General features: G+C 34.5%; 1 protein-coding gene across 3 annotated transcripts; it reads left to right on the forward strand.

Moving 5' to 3' along the window:
* Window positions 1–608: 608 nt before the first annotated feature.
* On the forward strand, window positions 609–17,519 carry LOC111003219. Of its 3 annotated transcripts, none has more exons than XM_022273621.2 (12): window positions 609–782; window positions 1,264–1,546; window positions 2,045–3,711; window positions 3,794–6,227; window positions 6,316–6,497; window positions 6,576–6,753; window positions 6,829–7,261; window positions 7,328–7,431; window positions 7,503–8,837; window positions 10,061–10,286; window positions 13,628–13,753; window positions 14,300–17,519. In XM_022273621.2, the coding sequence occupies exons 2-12, from the start codon at window positions 1,508–1,510 to the stop codon at window positions 14,332–14,334; spliced, it is 6,759 nt and encodes a 2,252-aa protein (XP_022129313.2). In that variant the 5' UTR covers window positions 609–782; window positions 1,264–1,507; the 3' UTR covers window positions 14,335–17,519. The 3 variants fall into 3 exon arrangements, with proteins under 3 accessions (XP_022129313.2, XP_022129312.2, XP_022129314.2); XM_022273620.2 differs by having other exon boundaries at window positions 1,431–1,546; XM_022273622.2 differs by having other exon boundaries at window positions 1,431–1,546; window positions 7,343–7,431.
* The last annotated feature ends 53 nt before the right edge of the window (window positions 17,520–17,572 follow it).

The raw sequence follows: 17,572 nt of genomic DNA on the forward strand, positions 1-17,572 counted from the left end.
AAATTCACATGGTCGCGAATACTTATTCCTTAGTTCTTTTTGTCTAATTTAATTTGGAATAAGCTCTTATACATTTTTTGACCTTTTTTTAGCTTATATTAAAGGTTTAATGCTTATTTTAATTTATATATTTATTTCGGATTACTTATATGTGGTCAAACCTTTTACGTTATGTAAAATTAGCAAAAATTTCAGTTTATAAAACAATATAAAAAAATAACAAATTTTGCATCTTAAATTAACATAATAATAATGAATTTTGATTTTTTAAATGAATAATAAACAATATCAACTATTACATTTCTTATCTTCAAATTTAAAGTATAGACTATGTCATATGTTTTTTTCTAGAACGAATTGTTTATGATTAACTATTAGCAATTCGTTTCAAAAACAACAAACGTCTTTGTTGTCTATTAAATATATTGAAATAATTTAGTGATTTATTAAATGATTTAGAATACTATGGGTAAAATCTTTCAGCATATTATTTAATAAACATTTTAAAAAATTATAACATATTTTTACATTAAAATAAAGACTTTATTCAAAACAAAATTTAAAAAAAAGTGGTTTTGACCGGAAAACGACACTACTTCTATTACTTCCTTGTAACCCCCCGTTGTTTTGTATCACTAAAATGCAATGGCCGCCATCTTCGACTCTTGTGAATGTTTTGGTCGTAGTTCAGTACTTTGAGGCCTTTTTAATTTGTGCTATGAAAATATTTGATGGAAATTGATTGAAGTCATCGAGGGAATTCGGTTTTAGATTAAGTAAAGGTTAGTATAATTTATTTTCCAATTTCATTCTAAATATGTTTACATCTGGATTTCTTATGTTTAAACTGTTAGACTTCTGTGAATATAAATAGATCATTGTTCTACTTGTCTAAAAATCGGATAACATTGAATTAAGGTATGAATCTTATACACTACGGATAATAAAATTGATAAATACATACAATACCTCATTTTCTTATTATAATTATTTTTATCGTCTCTTTGTTACTATGCGGACTAAACTCGTATGTTTTAAATTTATATTTCATATTTATCACATGGATGAAACGTTTAATTTATTGTAATATAATATGTTTCTAGGTTAGTGTTTACTTTTTTGATGTTTGGAGACATATCAGTTTTTGTGCCACAATAATGGCGGCACTATATTTTAACCTATCTACTTATATATCGATATTACGCTGCTTCCTAATTGTTTTATATCTTTTATTGTGTTGTGAATCCTTATATTTTCTCGTAGGAAATGAAATAATGTGAGTTTTCAATAAAAATTTGGAACAATGACCTCAACTATCGTGTACTTAGACGAGGGTTAAAAATATTTTCCCGAATGTAATATGCCCCATTCAACGTTCAATTCTGAAGATATCGACGGCCCAGGGATAAAATATCAATTTTCGATTGCAGTCACGTAATAAAACCTTGGAGGCCAGGGAGCTCTCCAGTGCATCATCTAGGGTTTGACCCAAGATGATATTCTCAGTATGTCAGCTACATCGGAATATGAACCTGTGGCCCGGCAAGTGAGTACATATAGACTTCGTCATGTCATTTATTATTTATCATCCCATGCCACATAAGCATAAGAACATATATTATTAATCACCAATAGCTACTAAGTCCTTTTCCCCTTCTCTGCTTAGTATTTCCGACTACATTGACTAACCATGACTGAGAGGTATATCATTATTAACTTAGGATCCAGTTTCAATCATAGTTCAGCAACATATAGATCTTATAACCAAGAGAAACATTATTATTAATAAAAATAAAGAATTTAATTATACAGTTGTATTATTATCCTTTAGATTTATTTTAAACATAATGTAATATACTTGAAAAAATGGTAAGTTTATGGTAATTAAGAGATACTTTTTTATTTTTTTGTGGTTTATAAACATATTGTACCCTAGAAACATAGATTAGGAACCAAGCGGATTTCTTTACTGTGTTTGTAACCTTGTAAATTTGTTTATAAATTTAATTTAGGGTATTTCATTGTTATGTCATTTTTGTTTCAGAATTACGGGCCAACCACCTCCAGTGATAGTATTTTTGAACACATCTTGGAATCCAAAGTAATTACTAAAATGGATGTACCAAGTATTCGCACTCCTGTTTTAAGGGCCATACCCTTGTCCAGTAATGATGGTGATCCAGAACCAGACTCCACTAACCATGAAAGTATTATCAAATCTGCACATAAAGAAGAAAACAAAGAAGTCAATTATGACACAAATCAAAAGAGATGTGAAGAGGAAATGTCAGTAGATTCCCTTCCTAGAATAGTGAGAATTGAAGAAGCAAATCTAGAAAATGTGGGACATATTGCATATCCCATATTACAAGATGATGATACAGCTAATGTTAATTTTGTAGAAAATGCAACAACTATAATTCAAGCACCTCTCAATAGTGCTATTGTTCAGAATGTTACCAAATTGCCTCAAAACTTTACAATCAATATGGATGGTGCTGTTGGTAACATAGCATCTATTCAAAATGTTACCCAAGATGTAACAGGGAGCCAAACTTTATGGCTACCGACAATTTTAGCTACTAGTGCACCAACAAATATTAAAAATGAAGAAGACAGACCAGCCAGTGTGTCACAAATCATAATAACTAGTGAAAGTTATATGACTGACCCTAGCCCCAGAAGAGCTAATATAATAGAAGCCAATTATTCCAATCGCCCTAAGAACTCTAAAGTTCAGATCTTAAGTAACATATCGTTACCTAAAAACTCAAACTATACCCAACAATATATTGCCCAAACGAAGGATATAACAACACAAGTATATGGAACACAAAATCATGTTTACAAACTGAGTGCTAATGTTGTATCACAAAAGCAAATGAACAATTCAGTACTTTGTACTAAAACACCAAAAAGTCAGTCACTTATTGGTGGAGCAACACTATCACCTGCTATCATTAATAATAGCCCGGTCAAAAATGTTTCTTACGGGCATACTTTTACTAAGAGCACAAACATAAGTAAGGTAAATAATGGTGCTAATTTGAATGCAATGGTTGCTGCATCCACTAGTAGCATGCAGTGTCACATTTTATCTCGGGTGGTCTCTGGACCTAACAAAGTGTCAGTGCATGGGAAGAAATCAGTAAATCCTGTAAAGGGAAAAAACTCCCAAGTTCAAAAGAATCAATCAAGACCTATTAAAATAATACAGCAGGCTGGTACTGCTCAAAAATCTGAAAGCAAGACATGGCCTGTTGCCAATGTCACTTACAAGACTGCCTCGTCTTTTGTGGAATCAAATACTTCTAAAGTAATACAAAAGGTTGGTAGTCCTAACAAAAATCAAACTCTAAAAGTGCAGAAAACTGAGAGATTGGTGCTGCAATCACCTTGTGGGCCAGTATTGCTGACAACGGCTCCTGTGGCGACTAATCTGACCAAAGGACCTCATTATGTTCAGTCTGGTGCAACACCCAATCTCAGATATGTTCAGACATATAGTGCTGAGAACCAACTTTCCACCGTAAGCCAGGTGTCGGCTAACCAACAATTGACAGCTCAAATACTACAATCACTGTCACAACCAAAACTTATGGGACAGAGCCCCGCACATATTTCCTTGAAACGGAACAATATTCTATTGTCACCACAGGCTATTGAGGAACCTCTCGAGATAAAACCGGCAAAACAAAAAAGGATTATGTAGTAAGTATATTTTAGTATGACACACCTATGGTTTTTAGTTTTTACCATTAATTGTAAATATCTAATACTATTTTTTTTTCAGTGGAGACAAGTCAACTTTACTCACAGCAGATGATATCGTTGGCACTGAAGAGAGACCTAACTTGTCTGAAGAGTTACGTCGGTATTCACATCAGGGATTAGTCTTTGTCATGTTGGATCATACATATGCATTGCCAGTACAAAAGCAACCAGTGGTTTCCTCACCAACGAGTGTGGCTATTACTTCTACCACAACCACAGTAGCCGTAACTCTTACTACTCCGCCACCTATTGTGTCACCAATGATATTGTCAACACCAGCGCCAATCAGTCCTATCAAAACTTCACCAGCTCTCACTAGCACATTTGACTTGGCCTTGACTCCAGTACCGACACCTCCAATCTCAGTTCCAATTCCAGTTACATCTTTGCCTTTAAGCTCTATAACCTATAAACCACAAACACAACCAAATCAAGACGATGATGCTGCATCTATTATTTCCTCTATTGAGGGGGAGAGGAGGCCACCCGAGCAAGGGGGGAGTGATACAGAGACTGCCCCTGAAGGCGAGGAAGAAGGGAAAACTAGGTGTGTTTGCGATTTTACCCATGACGATGGATACATGATATGTTGCGACCGATGTGGAGAATGGCAACATGTTGACTGTATGGGTATTGATAGAAACAACATACCTGATGCCTATATGTGTGAGCTCTGCCAGCCCCGCACTGTAGATCGTCGTCATGCTCGTGCCATACAGCTAAGAAAACGGGAAGAATTGAGCGCTCTCGGAGCATCGGATTCAGATTCTTCAGAATGTCATCGACTTCCAGGACAAAGACGAAAGAGGTTACTTACTGTAACAACGTATACCAACACCAGTGGCAGTTGTGTAACTACTTATAATTCAAATGTCCCAGTATTACCGCCCTTACCGCAGTCGTCTATACCACCGTTGCCTCAAAAAAGGGGCCCAAAACGCCCTAAAAAGGCGGAAATGGTGAAAAAAATTACAAAAAGAAAACTTACGGAAAAACGCGTAAAACGTAAAAAGGAAATGATGCTAAACAGAAACAAATACAACTCAAATGTATCAAATAACCAAATGCATTGGCGAGACCTTTATGAAATTGCCGTGACTAATCATTACAGTCCTGAATTGCGAGCAAAGATAATGAAATACAGTAGTAAGCTTGGAAACACATCCAATATGGCTTCGGCAATCACTGCACATTTATGTACCACGGTACCACATGCAGGTGGCAAAATCTTAATAGCTACTAAAGACCTCAAAGAAAATACTCCAATAATCGAATTGAGGGGGAAATATATGCTTTCCAACCAGCACAGACCACAGTTGCAAAACTCTGCCAGGGCTGGAAGTCAGAAACCTGGCCCGTTTGTATTCTTTTACAGATTACCAAAAGACAACACTCAGATATGTATAGACACGAGAACGTATGGTAACGAAGCTAGATTTGTGCGCCGGTCTTGTAAGCCAAATGCAGAATTACAGCATTGTATTGTAAAAGGTGCTTTGCATGTATATTTGGCGACAATTGGCGTGATTCAGTCGAATACTGAAATTACTGTGGGCCATGACTCTGATAATAGTAAACAGCCGTGTGCATGTGGTAACCCTAAGCATTGTAAAATAAATGGTTTCAGCCCTCTTTCCTTACCTCCTCGTAAGAGCATGGAGCTTCCCTTGAGAGAAAAACGTAGTCGAAACAGGTGCTATAGTTCGTCATCACCACTGTCTCCTCCTTTGGGATCTATTTTGACTACACCGACAAAAGAAAATCCACCACCGTTTAAGTGTGAGCCACCATTAATAAAGCAAGAAAAACGCTCACCTATAAAACACGAGTTACCACCAATGTCACCAATAAAAGAACCAATGCTGTCACCAGAATATTTTGAACCTATTAAGTCTGAATCTGATGTGAAAGAAGAGTTCCATCAAGAAATAGACTTAACAGCTAAAGAAGAAATGAAATCAGACTTGGATGAGCCAGATTTTATTAAAATTGAACCTAAATTTGAAGAGAAGCCAAAAGATATTATTCTGTCACATACACAGGTTAAGCCAGATGATACAGTGAAACTTGAGAAAATTCAAGCAAAATTAGAAATATTTGAAACAAAAGAAGAACCGATTTTGCCTACATTTTATGCCAAAATGGAAAAGCTCAATGAGAGCTTAGAAATGAAAGTGGAACAGTTAAAAAAAGAAGAGCCAGTAAAAGAAATACCAGAAAAAATTGAGGAACCAGAGTTAGAGGAACCTAAAGAAGAAAATACTAACATGGAGGATGTCACAGAAGAAGAAAATCTTATAACTAAAGAAGTAACAGCAAAATCAGCATGCCATGACCGCTCTGCAAGAACTAGCAGAACTAATTGTGTTAATCAAGACTCATTTGATGACAAAACTGATGATTCACAAGACAAAATGCCAACTACCAGCAAGGGAAAGGAAAAGAGGAAAATGGTGAGAAGAAATAATTATCTACATGTAAAATTATTAACAATATTAAAAATCTAAAGAAATATAATTAATATCAATGGTTTTATTTCAGACGCGTGAAGAACGTAAAATGGAGGCTATAATGAAGGCATTTGAGAGAATGGAGAGGGCCGAACAAAGAAAACAAGAAGTGAAAGAAAGGCAAAAACGAAGGGAGTCTGACCCACATCCACACAATTTCACTGAAAAGGAAGACGATGAAGATTCACATAATAGCTTTAAAAAGAGAAAACGGTACGTTAAACATGTTTCTCCTGTTGATATCAATATTCAAAATAATGTTAAAAATGTAATGTTTCCTGTTTTTTTTAGACGCAGAGGTCGTGCTCGCACTTCTTCACAATCAAATAGAAGACGATTAAATTCAGCAGACAGTGATCTTGTAACTTCAGGAGATGAAGCCCAACCGTTCTCGCCGCCTCACGAACCTTGTAGAAATGATCCAGCCACGCCCATACATGAGAATAAACCCCAGGAATCTATACCAGATGTAAGTATTATTATTTAGTTAAATATATGTATCATTATTTTTACAGACTTCATCAACGTGCAATTTCTGTTTTAGAATCTTGGATTGAGTTCAGCATGCTTACTAGTAGAAGCTGCCGTTGGTTCGGTTGAATCCGCGTTCAAACAGCCAAAAACTAAGAAAACAATGGCCAATGAATGGATTGGTCGTTCGCCTGAGAGGACACCATCGCCTTACAACTCGCCATATCGGCCATCTCTAGTATCGACTACCTCTTTGGAAAGTTTGGTCAGAGTTGCCTCCACGATGATCGGCGATCTTAGCGGTGGACAAGATTTTCATGAAGATGAGCAGCTCCAGTCGCCACCACTGACGCCAGGGAAAGATAGAAGTAGACCTCCAAAGAAAGCGAAGAGAGTAACACGAAGTACACCGGCAATTGAAACGCCTGAATTCCCACAAAATCACAGCGCAAAGAAACGATGGTTGCGACAGGCTATCAGTGAAGAGAGCGATTCACCATGTCTTGGTAGGATTCAGACCAGTCATTAATTATCTAATTTTATTTTCGACTCGACTACTACGTTAAATATAGATACATTTGTTTCAGAATCTCCACCCAATGAAATGGTGACACCGTTGAAGAAACGAAGAATGGCCAGAGAATCTTTATCGTGTGACCAAAATCCACATGATACGGTAAGTAATTTTGCTTTTCAAATATAATTCAATGTGTTTTGTTTACTCTAATATGTTTCAAATTTGTTTAGTGTAACGATGAGGTTTCGCCACTAATGACATCTGAAGATTCACCGGTTAAGGAAGATTCGCTCGCTTTAGCTCGTCAATACAAGCGTAACATAATGGATATGTATGCACGAGATAGAACACGTTCTGATAGTGGGCAAGGTTCCGACGATCAATGCAATATCGATCACGATGTTCTTAATGTTAAATTGGGAGCGCACAACACTGAACATATCCGCCGGATTATTGGCGTTCCTGATGATATACCAGAAGTACCTAAAGAAGAGGACATAGCTGTCAACAATAACAATAATTTAGATGTAGAAGAAACAAACAATAAAGTTGTTCCAATGGAGATAGACACAACTGTGATAACGCAATCCAAAATAGAATCTAATGAAGTTCACACTGATATAAAATACAATGATAGTCCCATTGAGAAGGTACAAAGCTCACAATCGGCAGACACAAGTGGTAATTCATCACCGCAACGAGATGAAATGGATGATATTCAGAAGAAAATACATTCCTTTCACACAGAGAATATACTTTTTCTAAAAAGCAGAAATAAGAAACCACCAAAAGAGAAACGGAAGAAGGTGAATTTGAACTTTGATCTTAACATGGTTGATGATCAAATCAGTATTCAGTTGAGAACAGATGATACTAGTAATTCAGAATTCAACGGTGATATTCATGATGATACAAATGATGAGGAAATGAAGATATCACCTGAAAATATTCCTCTACCGCCTGTTGAATCAATACCATTACCGGCTCTAGAGACTATACCACTCCCGGAAGAAATAAATCCAATGGCCATAGTACCTCCTCCGGAAACCATACCACTTCCAGAAGAGCCAATGAAACCTCTTAACCAAATCGAAACATGCCCTGATTCGCCCAAGCTAGAAGCAGTCGAAAGGCCGTCCGTGCTAGATTCGGCACCGTTTTCCCCAAGATTTGGCTCGACCGGCCTTTTCTCCGGCCTCTTCAGTAATATGCCAAATTCATTCAAGGACTCGTCAATAAACGAGAATATACCAAATATGTCGTTAATAAAAAGTGCAATAGATAGGACTACAAGTTTAGACGCTAGTATATTCGATAAAGACAGTATAACTCCAGTGGACGAACTGAAAAGTGTTCAGGAGATACTGACGCGTGTGAATAATATGGACTCAAATAACAGTGTGTTGTTGTCGGGTGTGTTGAAGAGTTCGAATAAGGGCGGGCTGTTGAATGCGCCAGTGCCTTCATCTTCACCCGCCCGCCCTGCCAAGCCCTACTGCCCTCGCACCAATGATCCAAGGCTGAATCCTCCGCCTGCTGATAAACCCAAACCAGTTAGAAGAAAGGTGAGTCCTTATTTATCTTTAAATTGTTTTTTTGAACAGTGCAATTAATCTATTATATATTTTCTATAGAAAACCTTAATTTATTTCTAAAATAGGTTTCAGGTATACCTAACCTATAGATGTAATATTTTAATGTGGTAGGTCTGATTGGACAAATAAGGTTTATACACCAGCAGTTTACATACACAACCAATTATCACGTCTATATGATCCACGTGTCTAGAGATTACATCGAATAACCTTGGCCTTCTTTTGTATGACAAAAAATACCAACAATCTTAAATAATATTATGAGTTGTATCTCGTAATTATAACGATAATGAATATCTTGAAAAACAATGTTGGATAATTCTATTTTTATTTAATGCGATTGTTATGGAAATAATATCGAGGCTGTATTGATGTGTTCCAGTAGCGTATTATGCTATGACACCGCCTATTTGAGTCGGAGGTGTTACAAGTGACCTTGAAATATCAAACATAATGATTTAGCGATTAAAAACCACTTGTTTCAATACCGCACCACAATGTTTATGCTTCGATATAGAGAATGTACTATAGTATTCGCGAATGGGATTGTAATTTGTAACTAAGTTAAGGAAGTATTTCTCTCTCTTTCGATGAGAAACCATTGATAGAGAAGAACCATTAGATTATTATTTATTGCCTGCTTTGCGGCTTTTGAACGATGACGTCATTTCTTTTTACAGTAATGTATTAGAGTTGCGAAATATTTATTATATACATATTTAGGCTTACAGGATTTAGAAGCCATTTAATATTTTTATGTTCACATATCGCTTACCAATACGATTTTGATGAAACTGTTATGTTAAGAATATATTTAATTAAAAAATGATCATCTCGATATGAAATAACTCCAACTCAAAATATCTTTATTCATATAGGTAAACAAGTACTTATGAACGTCAAAAAAACAAATAAATGCAATCGTAAATTTACATTAACTACAAGTTAGCATGTTAAGGCCGTAGAGCAAGCAAGAAGAAATGGCAAGAAATTTTCCGATCCACTCTTCAATTGCCAAGTTTTGAGTCATACAAATTGTTGGAACTCTAGCAAATCAATCCCAAAGATTAGGATCACTTAAGTATTCGTCAAATTTACTAAACAAATAAGCGAACAATACATACATAGTATTTATTTTCAAAATGTATAGCTATTTTAAAATACTTATAAACAGTTCTCATGGCTATCCTCAGCTCTCTATAACCGAATATCGTAAGAGACATAAGGGCGCAACCGCGTCCGACGAAGCGTCCGCCGAGGGTGGGGAACTGGGTCTGGGGCCGGAATGGTCTTCCGGGTCTACCAATTCTTCGGGGTCAGCGTCTCTTTCACCGCAAAGGCTGGAAGCGGCAGCGGCAGCAGCAGTAGATGAGCTGGAGCAACGTTTGCATAAAGACCTCGGGTCGCATATGCCTAAAGGTAAGTCTTTACTCGGTGTTCGGGTTAATCATTACACGTAGTTATTTTTTTTTCATTAAACGGGCAGGAGGCTGATATTAAGCGGTACCGAAGGCCATGGTTACTCACATTACAAGAATTGGTACTCCCTCGTTTTTAAGGACGAGGCTAGTTTTTCAAGCTAGGATAGCAAGCTAGTGTCAGTAAGCTAGCAAGCTAGTACTAAGCTTCGTGTAGACAAATCTAGCTTCATTTCACATCAAATCAAATCAAAATATCTTTATTCATATAGGTAAACTTTTACATTTATGAACGTCAAGAAAAACAAATTAAATTAATCGTAAATTTATGATCTGAAATTTCTGAGCTTGTAATCTAGTTTACAAGCCAGGATAGTTTTTAATACGATGGAGCTATATTTATTTAGGATCCTAGCCTCATGTAAACAGAACTAGCATGTTCCAAGCCAGGACACTCATAGCTTGTAAAACTAGCCTTGTGTAGCTGGAGTATTAGTCGAATTGGTTCGGAAATTCTTAAGTGGATAGCTGATTCCATATAGTTCAGCTTAAATAGAGAATTTTCAGTGGTTTTATATAGAAACTGTTAACAATTTTCTTTTTTCTTCTGGATTTGCTATTAACTAAAACATGATACTTTCAACACAATATATTTTTTATCGTTTGCTAAAAACTGATATTATCCATATTCTGTTTTAGATTTTTAGGAAATAATATATTTTTGTGTGGTTGCATTTTCATTTTACCAACTAACTAAAAATATTATAAATCCCTCGTTGTTTGTTGGGAAACTTTATTGAAATAGAATTGAAGACGAAAAATAGTTCTGCTAACACAAAAATTTGCATAGTAAATCGGTATTTTACTGGCAAATTGCTAATTAACTCGTCAAAGTGCCAATCAAAGCGTAAACGCACGCAACTTCCTCCGTAGTTAGAAAACATTATCTATATCCGGTATAAATGTTAAATATTTACGATTAATAGTGTGTTGTAGTGGCAGGGTAATGGCCCTTTGTTACTTGTAGATTTTTTACGAACTAAAATAAACAATTTAAGGATTATGATATGCTTACGCGTGTACATAGACAAAGTTTTTAAACTGTCAATAATTGTCAAAATAGTATAATACATTTTCTAGTAATACTTTTTCTTTATATCATTTATATAATACGCAATTTAATTTCCATCCATAAGTTTTGTTCATCCATAGTTTTTTATAACATTTGTTTTGTTTGAACGGATGAAATACTGCTGATTGGTGGAAATGGAAATCAAAGTGAAACGTAGCGAAAATTTAACGTTAAAGTCGTGCACTTCACATTGTTATCATGAGATTAGAATGATGATGATGTAATAAATATAAACTAGTATATGACACTAAACGATTAATAACTGCGCAGTATTTTAAACGCGAGTTTTATCTTTGTATCGCTTAACATAATCTAAAATGATTAAAAAGTACAGAATGGGTAAACGAATGTCTATTGCCCAGACTCACTAGCTAATATTTTAAATTCTAACATAGTAAAAATAAGGTGTCATTCTTTATATGTTTTAACAAATTTATATGTTAAAACAATTTAATTTAGTTTACTTATTTTTAAATAAAAACAAATAAGGAAATAAAGCGCCATGTCGTCGCAAAATTTAATTTGTATTAATAAAACATCTTTAAAAAATATTATCACGTCAAGACAATGTATTTATTTACCGCATTTGAATAATTCATGCATGACGTCTGCGCGTGTATGGGCGAATGAGTCGTTGCGAATTAATTTTAATCGTTCCGGACTACTTTATCGAGATAATTGGTTCTGGCAGTTATCGCTATCGCAAATTAAACGTGGCACAATGATAGTTTGGTACATCTACTAACATGATCACGGGACTTAGCGAAAATCGGGCTACGCATCTGTATTTTCGTCTACGGACTAAATATTAACATATTTTTATTTTAAAAGTAGTGTATAGTGTAATTTACTTAACCAGGATAATAGATAATTAATAAACAATATTATCGGTGATAGTTACTCAATCAAACAGAAATATTACAAAGTCTTATTATCTATATCTATGTGTATGTGAAAGATATATGATGTGCGACAACCATAAACAAATAGGGTGGAAAAATATTAACTAACATTAATTATTTTATGGACTCTTGATTTCCGGTATCTTGAAAAATACTCTATAAATTGTATGAGAGTATAGCCAGACGTAGGCACTCTCTTTGACTGTTTCATTCGTTACATAGTCATTCACATTTCATTATTTCGCTCATTTTCTATTGTGCGCCATAAATGTGATATTACTATTATTATTACTTATATTAGGGAAAGTTCACATTCGAATATTCTTTCAAACGTTAATACTGACTTTCGCTCACAGAAAAAAGAATTCGGATTGCTTTTCAACATCAACATTTGTAAAAATATTACAAAATATTAAATCACGAATAAACTCTTATTAACTAGAGTCTCCTCTCACCTCTTGGGGTTTTTAAACTTATCTCTGGTCCCTTGAGTTGTAAATTATCGAAAATTGACTGTATTAAGATAAAATATATTTATGCTATTTTTACAAGGCTGAAAAACCACTTTCATTTGCATAATTTCTTCGAGTTTATAGTAATCTATAAAAGAAACATCGAATACAGAATGTTTTTCAATAAGTATATAAATTACAGTTGTACAAATAACAGCTCGATAACAATACGGTCCCAGAAAATCCGGATTTTATGTATGTTAATGTATGCGCTTACACGAGTTTGGTCAAGGTCGTTTGCGATGTTATTACCCAAGAACAATGTGTTAACATGTGTGTGTTTGAGAATTTTCGTATTTTTAGCGAGCCGTATTCTAAGGTTTTAACACTGACGAGTCGTAGATATTACGAATTGTTTATGGTTCGTGGCTGACGTGAGTATTTCTGATTAATACCTGCAGCTGCTTCATCGGTCAAGCCGGAATACAAAATTCCATCCTTATATATTCCACCTGCCCACCGATGTATTTCCGAACCGAAGCGACTTAGAGTCCTTCAAGAAAAACACGTACCTTCTTAAAAGGCCGCCACCGCAATTGCGAGCCTTCTGGGGTTCAAGCTACCTTATCAGTAGTGTATATAGAAACTAGAATTTGTATGAAAATTTGTCGACACGAACTGTTATTTAATTATTTTTATTGAATACAGTAACATAATTAAGTAAAATAACTTAAGGGTGCGTCCACATCTGCCCCATAACATCAGATGAGCCTCATTTGGCCCGTTAAATTTTCAATAAATCAACAGTTTTTTCTTCTATAGATCTTTCTAATAAATAAAATTTAATTCGCTTCAGGTGTGTTCGACGCTCAGCCAACAGCCTCAGAACGACAGCGGGAAAATCTAAGCTCTCGCCTTCGAAAAGAATTTGGCCTCGCATTACCTGATGATGAGGAAGCGAGACCTGCCACCGAACCCTCAGGTTAGTGTGGGTTTACCCAAAATAAGTGTTTAAATAGTCTAAAAGAAATCTGAATTGATATGTTGTAAAATGCATATGGATTTGTTTTTTTGTGATGCAAATTTATTTTACATATTAAATAAATACTGTATAATAATATGCCTTTTAGAATGACCGCATGTTTTAGCAATTTAAAAGCGAACTATTATGATGACCAAGGTTTTAAGACGTTATTGAAATTTATCGTTTTGATTAAGATAAGGTTTGCATTTTTTTGTGGTGTAAATTTTAAGGAAGTCAATCTTTTCAATCTGCATACTTTTAAAAATGATTTTTAGATGGAAAACCGTCGTATAAAACATGGACTTTACATGAGTATACTTAATTACTCATTGATACTTTATGGAAAAACGGTAACCATAGTAACAAACACAATCCAAGCAAAGTGCTCTTCTGTTTTTTTCTATTATTGTGTTTACTCTGTGATGAAAAGACACATGTGTTTTCTATGCTTAATGTAATTATATATTTAAATACACATAACTAAATATAATATTCTTGTTCCAGATGTCGTTGAGGTTGCGAAACGATGCGAGAGGTAGAGGCGTGCGCACACAAGATAAGATAATATTTTTGTAAATCTCACCTGTCGCTTGTAATGTAAATTTTTTATCGATTCGTGTGTAAGTTGTATATTTTCAGATTTATCGATTTCTTCGACTTCACGGTTTTCAAGTACAAATTTTTATTTCTCCTCTGTATATAATGTATATAGTGTGTAATGTAAGACGTAGTATACGGTAGGGTTATTACGAAATTAAGCCCGTAGTCGCACGACTTGCGACTAGTCGCAGTTATCGACAATGATCGTACAATGGTCGCATGTGATAATTAAATAGATTTAAACTTATTAGCAAAAATGACATTTCTTAGGCCCGTATTCCTGAACGTTTTGTCTTATTTTTTATTCGGATTTTGACATGAAGAGATTAGTGTCTTGTGTTATAAATACGGGCCACATACGATACATTTATATTAATTAGATTAAAAAGCAGTCTATGTCTTCCCAATTTTAGATACTTTTGTATTATCGACGAAGGTGCTTTTTCGTTTCTTATTCACAATATTGCGACTGGTCGCAACCCGTGCGACTACCGATAATATCGCGATACCCACAGTATAGTGGCATAAAGATTTTTATATATGTACAATGTATATGTATCTTATTGATATGTTAATTTATTTGGTAGCGTCCTAGGGTACGTTGACTAGATTTTTATACGCATAATGTAAGTAAATTATAGTTGTTTTTATTGTTTTATTTTTTAGTATACAGATTGGGCGTGTCTAGACGTAGTAGTGGAAGTTAGTCGATATGAAATCACTTAGCCATTGATGTTTACGTCGGTAATTTTTGACAATTTATAACTGGACGTTTGAGTGTTGCCAGTATAAGTCTTTACCCATCACACTAATTTAAAACCACTTTGGGAGTTAAAATTATAGTTTTATTTTTTGTCTATTGAAATACAGTTTGAATTATTTTTTAAGATTGTATTGCATACTTAACAACCAATATACAACGAATGTATGTTGTAACCATTAAACCATACGATAGATACAGTATGTAACAAAAACTACTTTAAACCTCGAATACTGAAAAAGCCCCTAGACAAGTATTATATTTAACCCCGGGAATAAATTGCAGTTATTTAACGATACTATGTCTATGGAATAGCAGATGAAAGCGGTCGATAACATCGTTTATAAAAAATAGCGAGTGAAATATTGGTTTTTCAAAATCGAAATTCGAAAATCAAATTTGGGGTCAATCACCTCAACGGTCATCTGACCTAACATCTGTTTATGAATGTCTACTAATAGATGGATTTCAAATATAAATGAGCCAATTCTAAAATATTTTAAACATTATTGTCTGACAAACGACAAGTAAAAACTATTTTGTTACCCCGGTTAAGTTATAGATTATAGAGTTTTTGTTACACACTGTATTACACCGTGTAGATTAAACTAAATCTAAGTACATCGAAGGTTTCCCGTTATCCACTCTAGACAGTTCATATAATAGTAATTTGCAGAAATATTCAATAGCCCCAGTGATTGTATAACATAGCTTTTGGAGTGTCACAATCTTCGTCTAGTCTCAGATATATAATACAGCAGATTTTCCCCGCATTTCATTTTTAGCACAAGTAAATTTTCAAAGGGTACAAAATTAAAAAAGTTCACTTCTAACAAAAAAAAATTCCTTCATCGCGTGTGCATTTCTCCTCCATTTGCTTATCGTTAATGTTCAATTATTTTGTCATTGCGTATATTATAAGAAGTAGTAAAACTACAATCGCCCAGTGTCATCATTTGGATTGCTCAAGCCATCTGATTTGTGTCGATCGTAGGGAGGTCGGATCGAAATTATTTTCTGTTTTCAAAATTCTCTTTCGTTTGGAGAACCGCCTATGAATTGAAGGCAGAGCGTTTTGTGATTTGAACTCGTTTAGTGAATAATTTTCTTTGGAGCGTTCGAGTATTATGTAACGAATTCGGGAGGGGTCCTGTACTATGCGTTACAGGGGTGTAAGATGGGTTTGGACTACGCGTTATGTAAAAAAATATGCCATCTATTTAAAATTAACGGGATTATGCCAAAAATATTATTTTAGCGACTGTCTGGTACATTACGCCACATAATTCTGACTTAGTAAAATGGTTCCTTGGAAGTCAAGTAACTACGGTGTAACCTGGGTCCAGAGAATTTCCCAAAAATTGCGGTACGTAATATTTGAACGCATCCTATCCGGTTCTGCACAAACTTGTATATACACTTGCAATTGTCTCACTTCCAGACGATAAGCGTCCGGAGACACTTGTTATCTACTTAATAAATTCGTTTCAATAAGCATAATCGATCTTAGGTTTTAGTCATGTGTTGCAATAATCGCCTAAAGGCTTAGTAAAAATCTAGACACAAAAATGATTAAGCTATTTAACTGTAATTCATTATATATTTTTTGTACAGAAATCTATTCTAGCGTGAGAAGTGACAACTCGACGAAAGAAATTGTAAATATTTAAATCTGGTTGTTGAATAGAAGTAACATTGTCGCTTATTCACTTAAAGTTAAAGTGCATTTTCGTCTATGCCATATTTATTTTTAATTTATTTTAATTCTTAAAGCGTCCCAGGTCCCCTTGCCTTTACAGAAGTTTTGGTTTAATCTATGTTTGAATTACCAGATCTTGAATTATACCTAAAATGTTATCTATACATACCTTGATCCTCTATTTATTTCGATGCACTTTAACATCTCGTAGGCGTAATTAGATGAAATCTTTGTGATAAAAGTTTTTAAAATCATTCAGTAGAAAAACGTGTAATTGTAAATATGATACTTAATGTTTAAGCGAAAAGCTAAATATATTTTGTTAACAATTATAAATCACTTCCTAATGTTTGCCTGTCAGATTGATTAATTTTGCTCCCATGTGCGAGTCTTTGTGTATTAATTTTAAGGCATTAAAACGGAATATTTTGCAAAAAAGTGTTCTGTCGATGTACTGTGAAAGGTCAATGTCTTGACAATTTTCCTCGAACTTAGACGGGATACTGGTATTTTTTTACTTTAAGTGGATCATTTAAAAGAGCTGTATATTATCCAGATGTTAAATATTGATTACTTCTTGCTTAATGTTTGAACTAAGCATGTAAAATTAAAAATAATATAGAATAAAAGATGTTACGATAATTACATAAATCTTCGTTTGAATACACTGCCTTTCCTTTAATCCTTTTCACAAATGTTGATTTAATTCAATAATTAA

Source organism: Pieris rapae, chromosome 16 (assembly GCF_905147795.1).
Source record: "Pieris rapae chromosome 16, ilPieRapa1.1, whole genome shotgun sequence".
Lineage (NCBI taxonomy): Eukaryota > Metazoa > Arthropoda > Insecta > Lepidoptera > Pieridae > Pieris > Pieris rapae.

Excerpts from the sequence above, each read along its gene's own strand:
- LOC111003219 (XM_022273621.2), top strand. The coding sequence starts at position 1,508 with ATGTCAGCTACATCGGAATATGAACCTGTGGCCCGGCAA. Across the intron at positions 3,712-3,793 it reads AAACAAAAAAGGATTATGTA|TGGAGACAAGTCAACTTTAC; the intron begins GTAAGTATATTT and ends TTTTTTTTTCAG. Across the intron at positions 7,262-7,327 it reads GAGCGATTCACCATGTCTTG|ATACATTTGTTTCAGAATCT; the intron begins GTAGGATTCAGA and ends CGTTAAATATAG.